At 35.3% G+C, this 13249-nt stretch overlaps 1 protein-coding gene across 1 annotated transcript in view; it reads right to left on the bottom strand.

Annotated features, from left to right (window-relative positions):
- The window catches only part of LOC126819809 (uncharacterized), a 117057-nt gene that overhangs the window by 91401 nt on the left and 12407 nt on the right, over positions 1-13249 (bottom strand). The window contains exons 4-10 of the mRNA XM_056100271.1: positions 12590-12698; positions 10788-10982; positions 5638-5979; positions 4715-4919; positions 1152-1267; positions 483-746; positions 51-139 (exon numbers count right to left, since the gene is read on the bottom strand). Coding sequence (XP_055956246.1) covers positions 51-139; positions 483-746; positions 1152-1267; positions 4715-4919; positions 5638-5979; positions 10788-10982; positions 12590-12698 — 1320 coding nt within the window. The remainder of the gene's footprint in view (positions 1-50; positions 140-482; positions 747-1151; positions 1268-4714; positions 4920-5637; positions 5980-10787; positions 10983-12589; positions 12699-13249) is intronic.

Below are 13249 nucleotides of genomic sequence, written 5' to 3'. Positions count from 1 at the left end.
CATAATATAACCTTCTCATAAACTGTTGACATACAAGTACATATACTTACAGATTTACATGTTTCTAAACCTCTACCATCTTGATATTGACCTGGTGGACATGATACAGGAGAACTGGTTCTATCAGTACATTTTTCACCTGTAATAAATTTATGATTATTTACAGACATATGTAATATCCAACTACACAGAAACAGAGAACAGTGGCGTACAGAGATTTGGCAATGTCCGGGGCCAATTACACAAAATTTAATTTTAATTTCACTCTCTGTTGGATGCCACAATGAAATTGACGCACCCTCTCACACCAGGAATCACTTACTTATATCATCCACATACAGAAAAATATAGAATAATTTACTTCTACACCCCAACTAGACAAAGTTAATGACAACTACTAGACAACTAGAAAATATAATGATCCAAATGAACAATGAGCATAACATTCATGTCTACAGACTACAGCACAGACAAGTACCCACCTTGACCACATTCAATACATGATGTCTGACCAGTTGATGTTTGATACCAGCCTGCTGGACATGCTATCTGATCATTTAATCCCTCTACTGGACACTTATACCCAGCTTCACAGTCTGTACAAGTCTGACTGGCATTACTGGAATAGGTACCAGCAGTACATAGAATTGGTGACTGATCTTTATTAGGACATTTATAACCTCCTGGACATGGTAGACAAGCGGTAGCACCATCCTGAGAATAGTAACCGTTTACGCATGTTGATTCTGAAATACACAGATTTTATAAATAGATTATAAAATCGTCAATACTTTAACATTAAGAAAGTATTTGAGGTAAAAAATTATAGTTTCTCAATTGCCTAAAGCACACACATTTTGTGGTAATGTCTTAATCCAGAGCTCATTCACTTTTCATCCCATGGTAATGGATTAATCTGGAGCTCATTCACTCCTGATCTCATAATATTGATCAATCTAGAGCTCATGCACTCCTGATCAAACATAAAAATACCAGTAATATTAGTACTTCTAATAGCATGGTGTTCTATACCTCAGCAAAATAAAATCGTGATGAAATCCTTTTTAGATTTCAGATTTAAAAAAGAAACTGTATATTTATGTGTATTTTGTTGAAGAGTACCTGATAAAACATTTATTTTCTTGACTTACTTGCAGTGACTGTAGGACATTCAGAACCAGCAGGACAAGCTTGACAGGATCCAATACCAACAACATCTTTATATGTACCTGGTTGACAAGCTAAACAATGCTTCTGACCAGCGATACTATAAAATAATGTCAATGATTATGTTTTAACCCTTTCAGAGTACACTTTTCAGAATAGGAAAGTACCCATGGAATCCAATTAAATTGAAAAATTTGGTTGAATTACTGATCATTTTCATTTCATGGTAATGTATAAAATCCATTGAGCATGGTATGTGAAAACTATGTTTTTGAAGTAAAAGAATGGTCAATGTACTAAATACTCAAATTTGGACATGACCAGTTCAGTGGTCTTCCAGTAGTTACCATGACAAAAACTAGGAAAAAAAGACAAAAATGTGAAGTCAAACACTACAATTTTAAAATCTTTATTCTCTGTGTAAACTCAAACTATGTGTTAAAATTTATCACAGAATAATTATTCAACATCAGAGTAACAATAAAAAATGTAAAATGTGAGAAGTTATGCATAAAAAATATAACCAATTTCACAAAAAATTAACTTTGGTATTTTGACAGATCTCATGAAAACTTTAAAAAATATTCAAATAGGTATCTGTCAGATATTCATTCATAGACATAAGTATTGCTCATACTTACTCAGATATTGAGGGAGAACTACTAAATTTTTATGGATGCAACAGATTTTATAAATCACTGTTTTACCAATATTGTTAGTTCAAACATTTGAAATATGTACACTTACTTCATAAATCCTTATATCATACAATTTATCCCAGAATAATTATTTAACAACAGAGTAACAATATAACAAATGTTTATAGATTACTATATTCCAGAATACTTTTAGTTCAAGTATTTCAAATTTTTACACTTATATTAATAAATCATTATATCATGCAATAACATCAATAACACTTTATTATGAGAAAATATTTATCAAATATTTAGCAATTTGATAAGTTTGATACCCTATCCATATGCACAAACGGATAACTTGACATGTGACATTACACATAGAGCCGCTGTGGCTCAGACAGTAAGATGCTGGCTTGCTAACCAGGGGGTCTTGGGGTCGCTCCAGGTGTTGACCGAGAAACTTCTTCGGGATTTTAGGACGTGGTTTCGCCTTGTCTGGTGCAGGACGGAGGGCCTGGCAAGGTGCAGTGACTAGTGTTTCGGGTGGGATAAAAAAACACAAGGCCCAGTGTACAGTGCACATAATGATCATCTTGTGTCAAACATACGTGACTCAGATAAAAATTGACTCGAGCATGTTCTGCACAGCCCAAAATATCTCGGAGACACAGCCCTCCCCCAAACAATATAAATATTGGGTTTTTGTGTTGCTTAGGGATTTTGTTCCTCATGTGAAATCAGCAGTCACCACGCCTTGTTCCAATGTGAATTTACATAACTACATATGGAAATAATTTTAAATTACAGTAAAACATCAATAATATAACAATAATATAGGCTTAATATAGTACCGGGTAACCAGAAACCAATTCTGCTTTTTATGTTTTCTGGCAGGAGCAGCTTTTCTTTTTCCGGATCATTACAAGCGTAATTAACATAATGATGATATCTATAAAAACATGGATAGCGGCACATTCTTTTATGACAGACACCACATCAATAAGTTGTGTCAACACGATTTGAATGTACAACACATTTAGATTGAGTTGAATGTTTGACTGGGGCATGATAAAGCTTCCTATCAAACTGGATTTCATGGGGCAATTCTGCAGATGGACGTCCTTTCTTTTTGGTAATGACAGCCACCAATAAGACTTTCTGACAACTTCACAAAAAAGTCATACTGATTAGAAATGTCTGCAATAACTCGATTTAGGACCAGATGAAAATTGTGATAATTGTCAAGTAAATGCTATATTTATACTAACAATTGTGAAGTTGACATAAAATTAAATATTGGCGAAAACACCCAATGCCTTCATCCTCGGTCAAGAATATGGTATTGGTTAAATTTTGATTTAAACCACAATGCAGAAAACATAATGGACAAGGGAACATACAGAATTTTGGAAATTCATTAACGGTACTAGCTAGTTATCTCTCTTTCTGTTGAATGTCTGCAATGTCTGATAACAGTATTTCAGGTGCCTGTTGACTGCTGATGCTGTATGATGCACAAGATGTTTCATTAAAATCGGATGGAAATTGTGACCTCTATACCATATTTTACACAATTTGCATACAAGGGGCGGTCATTTTGTCCAGCAGTTTTTGTCCAATTTTCACGAAATTCAAACTCAGCCATTATCAGGGTGTAAAGGTGATATACTAAAACGTTTTTTTAAATCGGATAAAAATTGGGACCCCTAGAGGGACCACAAGCTAAAAACGTGATTTTTCGTACAATCAGGGGCCATAATTCAGGAAGATGCAATCCAATATGTGCAAATATCGAAAGGAAACAAGATATTTGGGTCATAAACATGCATTTCAAGTTTCATCAAAATCAGATCAAAATTGTAACCTCTTGAGTGTCCACAAGCTAAAAAGGTGATTTTTCGTATTATCCAATACATGCCAATATCGAAAGGAACCGAGATCTTTGGAAGATAGACCTATATTTCAAGTTTCGTCAAAATCGGATAAACTTTGTGACCTGTAGAGTGTCCACAAATAAAATGTGAACGGACGGACGGGGGCGACGACAATATATGTCCACATGAAAATGTGGGCGTATAAAAAATCTACAGCCTAAAAAGTGGTCACATCACCAATACTGGGATCAATTCCAATACGATCTTCGTAAGAAAATTTTATATCTGGAGGTTTAATCAAATCATATTTCCATTCTGATTCACACGAATTTACTGCAACTGTAAGTCTAACTTTGCCACGTTCATCTTGAGAAGATTCTAAAGTTACGTCTCCATTTGATCTCTAACAAGGGGTTCCATCAATGCAAGCGATATTGCCATCTACATTTTCCTCGATCAACAATTAAGTCACTGTCTCTTGCCAGCTGTCCCGCTCTAAGTCACTCTCAATGTCGTCATCACTTTCCCAAAATGACGGATCTGCTAAGATTTCATCAACAATTCTTTTGACCATTTAACAACAAAAAAAAGATCGAAAAAAAACGTCCTGAACTGGTGTCTGCATAGTGAAAAAACCAGAGTTATGTCCCCTATATAAACTGCATTCAAAAGGTCAAGTTAAAATTTTCCCGAAACTTTCAATTATTCTAGGGTACGTAATAATACGCACAGTAGTCGCAATGGTTGTTTATTTTATGATGTAATATTATGTATAGTAGTCTGAAAGGGTTAAAATAATACATTTTTAAAAAAAAAATTTAAACAATCTTTTTATTCAGATTGTTATCTTAATAGCGATTGGGGAACAGGCTCAACCTATATTAAACCCCTCTCAATTGAACTACATGTACAAAGGAAGGTAAAATTATTGAAAAATATATGGTAACAGTTAAGTGTTACATCATAAAACTAATCAACAGAAATTTAGGAGCACCCAGTTGAATATTACAATGCATGTGGTTTGATACATACCTTGATTCTCCTTTTCCACATTGAACTGGTAATGTGTCTTTATTCAAGCAGGATGAACCTTCAGGGCAGACAGTACAAGTTCCTGACTTTACAGTATTAGTGTATTCACCATCCGGACATTCTATACACACGCTACTACCTAGTGGACTGTATTCTCCCTCAACACAATCAATTGGGGCATTAGCTGGATTTGGACATTTTTGACCTTAAAATAAAATAAAATAATATTAGAGGTAGGTAACTGATTTTATCAACACCATATTTTCTGTGAATAAAACACTGTTTATATAAAAAAAATACCATTGGATAAAATTTTCTTTTTGATATGTTTATTCTGCACATATGGAATTACCGGTAGGTGGTGGTACAAAGCTGCCTTTTTTTGTATCAGATCAATTTTGTTTAGATATTTTAGAATGTCAGAACATCCTTAAATCAATTCTTAGTAATCTAGAACTTTTCTTTTAAAGATACATTCTCACGAAAGTATTTGGTATATATGGAAAGTATATCGACGCCCAATCTTACTAGAAAAATACTGAATTACCTGGAAAATAATTCAAGAATTTTCTTATGCTCAATATGTATGGTAAATGAACAGATAGAAATGACAAATACATTCTGAAAAATGGACCCTCCCTCAATCAAGTTAGGTGACAAACATGGCTTCTAAAAGTTGATTTTTTATAACTTGGGGTATCTCCTCAAGTATACAAAGTTTTGAGAGGGATTTGAAGCAAACTTTTGATAGATTAATTAGTTTGAATATGTTTTTAGTCCAAATATATCATCAAATCACACAGTTTGTATGTGGGAAGGTATCTTAAAATTTGTTGTTTTATTACACCAAATTTCACACACACAGCAAGATAAAAAAAAAATGACATAAAAATAAAGTTAAATCTGTTACATGTACAACATACCTAATGGACATAAACTACATGTAATGGTATTTGGTGAACTGGCATATGTTCCATTCGTGCATGCTTCTGGAGTTTCAGTACCACCTAGAGGACACTGGTAACCAGGAGGACAGGCTGTACAAGAAGTGGCTCCTGCACCTGCATATGTTCCTTGTGTACACTGACTGGCAACAGACGTTGTTGGTCCAGGACAAGTATAACCAGCAGGACATGTTTTACAAACTGTAGCACCAGCATCACTGTATTTAGTTGATCCACACTGAGTTTGTGTAGTAGATGTACAGTAATATCCAGCTGTGCATTCTGAACAACTTGAAGCACCAGCAGCACTGCTATAAAAACCTGTAATACCAATATCAAAATTATAAACCATTATCTTTCAAATATACACATTCTAAATCAAACATTGATAGTCTGCATCTCATATTATTCTATCTTGTTTAACAAAGAATATCTTATTTAATTTGATATTGGATTGTGGAACAGTTTAGGAATATGTTTACGCCTCTAAAGAATTTGGCTGCTTTGATAACATTTGGTTAAATATTTATGTTTTCATTATTTATATGCATAATTACAGTATCACTAGATGCTATGGCATCAAATGAAATGGGGTTTAACGTCCTACGCTATGGCATCAATCTACAAAGTATGGTTCAATAACTTGGATATGAAGCATGTTTAAACATGGGTGTAATATTTAAATTTATGTACCGGTAATCCATATAAAAATGTTTATTCATTTTTTTTGTCATTTGTATAAATATAAAGCACATAACAAAACATGTGACAGTTTGAATCACCTGAAGGACATGGAGAACAGCCATGGTTTCCTTGTTTACTATAGGTACCAGATATACAGTCGACAGGTTCGCTACCTAATACAGCTGGATCACTACAATCTTTACCAGCAGGGCAAATCGTACAATTTCCTGCACCAATCTTACTATAATATCCTGTAAAACAATTAGTAATGTGTCTTAAATTAGGTTTAACACATGAAACAATTATATGATTGTACACAAGGACTTAATTACTATAAGACAGGTAGTGACCCTCTAGAGACTTACAAATAGAGATTGTACATGTATCTTAAAATAAACTGTGATATATATATGGTTAGGTTTAGTCTTTGCAGTTATATTGAAATGTGTAATTAACACAAATAAATGATCAATTTGACTTTTACAGTACAGGATATGATTACTGTTTAAATGACAAACATGCAACATAAAACACAAAATATATATCAAATTACTATCACAATGACATATGGTAAAGTGACATACATACAGAAATGAGTATTGGTCACAAACACAATAAAATATATGTGCACTAGTGACTCCATGCTTTACAAAGAACATCAGATATTTGTTAGAGAAAAAATCAATACCCAAAAAATTATATTGAATATAACTGAAAAACTGGAAATGATCTTAATGATGCATTATGTAAGATTTAGATATAGAGCTGACCATTCTTGCTATAATAGTTGCGGTTGCCAGGCAAGATACGCCCACATTTTGCAAGAGATGGATAGAGAACAAACTAGAAAAAAATTACGATTTTTCATACAATCAGGGGCCATAATCCAAGAAGTTAGTCCGATATGTGCGAATATCAAAACGAACTGAGATCCTTGGCTTATAAACATACAGTTTAAGTTTCATCAAAATCGGATAAAGATTGTGACCTCTAGAGGAACCACGAGCTAAAAAAGCGGTTTTGCATACAATCAGGGGCCATAATCTAGGAAATTATGGTCCAATATGCGTGAATATCGAAAGGAACCGAGGTCATTGGGAGATAAACCCATATTTTAAGTTTCGGCAAAAATTGGATAAAAATTGGAAAAATAGATCACAAAAACTGAATATATTGAAAATTTCAGTCTGGATGATATTATGAGTGTTTGAAGTTTTGACAGACAGACAGGGCAACAACAATATACATCCACATGAAAATGTGGGCATATAAAAATAGATCATGAAAACTGAATATATTGAAGATTTCAGTCAGAATGATGTTATGAGTGTTTGAAGTTTTGACAGGATATTCTTGATTGTCAAGTACCATTGCTGCGATTATAACAAGGTCTTGATTATCAATTTTATAGTTAAATTATGAAACGCATGAGTGTTCTGATAAATTCAATACCTAAGCCATCTGATGTTCTAGAAAGTTGATTATGGGCATCTCATGTGAATAAATACCTCAAGAATAATTTGAATAACAAGAAGTCAGAAAAAGACATGCAATAGTCAGATTTAGCTGTTACATAATACACCTTAAAGAACAATAGTTATAAACTAAATTATTATGGTGTTTTCCCTTTCATCAATATTTGTGTGTAAGGTAAATAATAAGGTTGAATTAAGCCAGTGATCAATTAAAATTTTAAATAGGTGAGAAGATATTTAAATAAGTGTCTTACGTGTGTGTTCGAGTAAACTTTTTTTTATTTAATTATTTCTGTAGTTTTGTAATCGGAGTTGAGCTTTAAATCGAAATAAACAAGGAAATCAACAACTTTTTGTTCCATTAGTATCTTTGTGAGTTAACTAGTTGACACTTAAGTTTAGTCTAAAAACAATAAATTTCAAAAGCATGGACAATAATTCCATCAATAGTCATTTGACCACTACAAAAGTTGTCCTTCATTCTGGTTTAGTTACTGTAATAAGTGCTGCATAAGTGATCATAGGGTAAGTAATATTACAACATAAAACAATCAAGACATTTAACATGCACCAAAACCAACATTTAATAAAACCAACATTTAATAAAACCAACATTTAGTACAACCCACAGTTTATATACCTGCTTGACAATTTGTGCACCCATAAAATCCTTCACTACTGAATGTTCCGCCTGTACATTCTGGTGGAGCAGATGTCAAGTTGGTTACATTGCTACAATCTTTACCAGCCGGACAGATCACACATGATGCTGAACCAACAATACTATAATAACCTCTTGTACATGATTTACATCCTGCATCTCCTTCATTACTGAATGTTCCTGGTTCACACTTTGTAAGGCTGACAGAAATCAAAGCTGGATTTGAACAATCGTACCCACTTGGACAAATTGTACAATTAGCTGCTCCAATTCTACTATAATAGCCAATATCACAAGCTATACACCCAGTGTTTCCTTCATTGCTATAAGTACCCGCAGGACAATCTGGTGGAAACGAACTGGATATAGCAGAACTAGAACAATTCCTGCCTGCTTGACATATTGTACAATCATTTGCTCCAGCCAAGCTGTAATATCCACTTTGACAAACTCTACAGGTATTTTCACCTTCTTTACTAAAAGTTCCTGATGAACAAATTGAGAGTGTGTCAGTTGAACAGCTCTTTCCCGAAGGACACAATGTGCAGTTACCTGCTCCAACTGAGCTGTAAGAACCAACAGCACACACGCTACAAGAAGAATCTCCTTCTCTGCTAAAACTTCCGGCTAGACAATCTGATGGGATAGACCCAGGATGAGAACAATTTTTGCCTTCTGGACAAATTATGCATTGTGCAGCTGCTTCAGGACTGTAATACCCTGTAGGACAATTAGTACACCCTGCATTACCTTCTTTACTGAATGTACCGGCCACACAGTCACTTAATCCAGATCCATTATCTGCAGGATCACTGCAGTCTTTACCAGCAGGACAAATTGTACATGATCCAGATCCACTTGTGCTGTAATATCCCACTGTGCAACTTATACACCCAGCACCTCCTTCAGGACTGTATGAACCAGCAGGACAATCAACTAGATTGGTTGTGTTGCAGTCTTTTCCTGCAGGACACAGGGTACAGTTTGCTGAACCCGCCATGCTAAATTTACCTATATCACAGCTGGTACAGCCTGCATTTCCTTCTGAACTGTATGTTCCAGCTGCACACTGTACTGGAGTAGTTGCAGCATTGAAACAGTTGAATCCAGCAGGACATATAGTACAATTTGATGAAGCTAAGATGCTGTAATAGCCCTTAGCACAATTTGTACACCCAGCATCCCCTTCTGAGCTATATGTTCCTGCAGGACATTTTGTTGGTGTCACAGCTGGATCACTACAATCATAACCAGCAGAACAAACAGTGCATGAGGCAGCCCCAGCAGAACTATAATAACCTACTTGACAATTTGTACAGCTGGAAATTCTCTCTGCACTAAAAGTACCTGCAGTGCATTGAGTGGGTGATAATGATGGATTACTGCAATCATTACCAGCAGGGCAAACTGTACATGAATCAGATCCCAATGAAGAATAATATCCTACCAAACAGTTGGAGCATCCCGAATTTCCCTCTGCACTGTAGGTTCCTGCTAAACAATCAGTTGGTGTTGAAGATACATCACTGCAATCTTTACCAGTAGGACAAAGTGTACAAGAACCAGACCCTGAAGAACTATAATACCCTGCAGAGCAATTTGAGCATCCTGTACTGCCTTCAGCACTGTAAGTTCCAGTGGGACAAAATGGTAGTGATGTTGAATTCGAAGCTGGGTGGCTACAGTCCCGACCGGCAGGACAAATAGTGCAAGATTGTGCACCAGAATCACTATAATATCCAGCTTGACAATTAGTACATCCTGCATCACCTTGTTTACTATATGTTCCTGCAGGACAATCCAATAGACCGGCTCCACTTAATGATGAATTGGTGCAATCCTTTCCAGGTGGACAGTCTATACAATTTTCTGAACCAGCAGCACTGTAAGATCCTAATGGATAAATATACTTGCATAAATAATGATTACTTATCAAGAATCAACATCTTTCATTTGAAGCAAATATAATAAGCAGCAGATGAAATGATTACATATTAAGAATGAATATCTGTCATTTTAAGCAAATATAATAAGCAGCAGAAGAAATGATCCAATGAGATAAACATTAGATAACAAGATGTAAACATTAGATTATGGGATAGATTATGGGACAAAAACATTAAATTATGGGACAATAACATAATATCGGAGATGTCATTCAAGACCAAAGAAAACATTTAAGATTATAATGAAAATTACTATAGTGAACAATTCATGGATGTTTTAAAATATTTAAGCTCACTGGACTACATAATTATATGGGATATTTAAAAAATGAAATATGATACTCTTATGTCCTTATGACTTACCTGAAGCACATGGTGAACATGATGTAGATCTAGATAATGAGAACTGACCAGCTTGACACTGATTTGCTGTAGTGGTATCTGAACACTCTGATCCTGCTGGACAATCTTGACATGTTGATGAACCTGGAGTAGGCTGATATTCTCCAGAAGGACAAACAGTTGCAGATCCCAATCCATCTGACGGACATTTGGAACCTGAGAAGATAAATACATATGAACAATACAGACCTATACAAAAAAATAATAAAGCTTTACTTTATAATGCTTATCTGCATGAAATATTTAAAGCCACAGCTGGGGAACTTTGCCGATGTTAAGAAAATCAAAGTCAAAACTAGCTTTTAAATGTTAGTTTCATATCTAATCTTTCAATTCGGTTTTATTTTACCAGAGTGACTGGTCCTGGAATTGACCAGTTGATAATTTACCCATTTGTCAATGCACATAAAATGAAATATATAACATTTTTTCAACATCACAAAAAAGAGCAAGGTTTAAATATTCAAAATCTGATAAAAATAGATGAATTCTGAAAATATTTTAAAGTATATCTATACTGAGCGCCATGGAAAACGCATCACTTTTTTTCCCAAATATTTTATTACTAGGTGGTTTTGTATGTATAATATTATGCAATACTATGAACTATTGTTTCACACAATGCTCCCAAACGCAAAAAATATCGGCCCGTGTGCTCAAAAAAAAATTGCACGAGATGCACATGAAAAACCCAATATTCACATGCAGCATTGTGTGTGAGCCCTTTAAAAGCATGTTTTCAACTTAATGTGCAGTACATGAACTGTGAAAAGTCAATCTGTCGTAATTTGTTGTTGGACGTGTGAAGGAATCGAGCTAGAGATGCCAAGACTTACTGAAAATCAACGGAATGAAGCCCGGGTTGGCATGTCTACACATGCTATTGCCAGACACTTCAATTGTCATCAGTCCACTATTGTAAGGTTGGTGGAACGTGTTCGAGTTACTGGATCAACACGTGACCGTCAACGTCCTGGTCTACAACGCGTTACAACCCAGACTCAAGACCGCTACATCCGGGTCACTCATCTGCATGACAGATTCCGCCCAGCGACTCGAACAGGTGCAGCAGTTGTCGGAAGACAAGGACCAGTAATTGCCAACACCGTAAGACGTCGTCTAAGAGAAGTAGGACTCCGTGCACGACGACCTTATGTTGGAGCTATCCACGGGGATCATCACCGTCGGCGGCGTTTGATATGGGCTCAAGGACACCAGACATGGAGAAGAGTAGACTGGCAAAGTGTGCTCTTCAGTGATGAGAGTCGCTTTCATCTTTATCCGGACATGGCACCGATAGAACATGTCTGGGATGAGATTGGACGCCGTCTGTATCGGAGACCACAGATGCACACCATTGCTGCTTTAGAAGCTGCTCTTGTCCAGAATGGAACAATTTGCCCCAGGCCCTCTTTCAAACATTGGTTAATTCCATGCGACGTCGCTGCACAGCGTGCATAAGAGCTGTGGAGGACACACGCGCTACTGACATCTGTGTCGTACTTTTGGTTTTGACCCCTCTGACTTTGTACCATTGATTACAGATTAAACATCCATAAGTGTACAAATGTGTTGTTATTGATGTGTTCCCATTTGAATATTGTTCACCATAAGAAGCAAAATAAATAAGATATGTTTACAGGATCGTTTTGTTATACGAAAAACTAAGTGATGCGTTTTCCATGGCGCTCAGTATATATTGGGAGAGTTTGTTGAATGTAAGACAATAAACAAGGAATTATAGAATGTAGAACTATTTTTACCTGCAGGACATGGTTGACATGATGCATCTGACTGTCGTTTGTACTTTCCCGCAATACAATTAATACAAGCTGTTTGACCACTATTTGGCTCTTGTCCAGCAGAACAATCCTAAAACAAGAATGACAAAAGTTACAACAAAATGTTTCTCAAATATTTTTAGAACAATTCAAACTGCTTACTTAATACTCTGCTTAACCCAAATAGAAAATGCTCATGGAACTCTGTCATGGTATTAATGCAATGAAAATATACACTCAATTAGAATCAAAGTTATTGTGTTCCAAGCATCAATAAATCTCTGCTAAACCTCAGGAAAAAAATGTTCATTATTGAAGTAAGTCAAGACATTCACTTAATAAACATCTGCAGTTCTACAGCAAGTTTGAACATTCTATATCAATTAGAAGCAGGGTAACTTTCTCAGAAAAGTTGTGGAACAAATTCAGGTGACTATGTTCAAAACATAAAATTTGATGTAGTAAATGTTAAATAACGATTGACGTACAGTGCACATACTTCTGTTAAGTTATTCTATTTAAAATAATATTAGCACACATGCTGTCAAATGGTTATTTGAGGATTAAAAACCAGCGGCTGCCAGGCAGGATATACGCCTAGATTTTGCAAGAGATGGATAGAGGATAAGCTAAAAACAAACA

Source organism: Patella vulgata, chromosome 4 (genome assembly GCF_932274485.2).
Source record: "Patella vulgata chromosome 4, xgPatVulg1.2, whole genome shotgun sequence".
NCBI classification, from domain to species: domain Eukaryota; kingdom Metazoa; phylum Mollusca; class Gastropoda; family Patellidae; genus Patella; species Patella vulgata.
The sequence above is the reverse complement of the archived record's forward strand: the minus strand, read 5'-3'. Positions and strand labels throughout refer to the sequence as shown.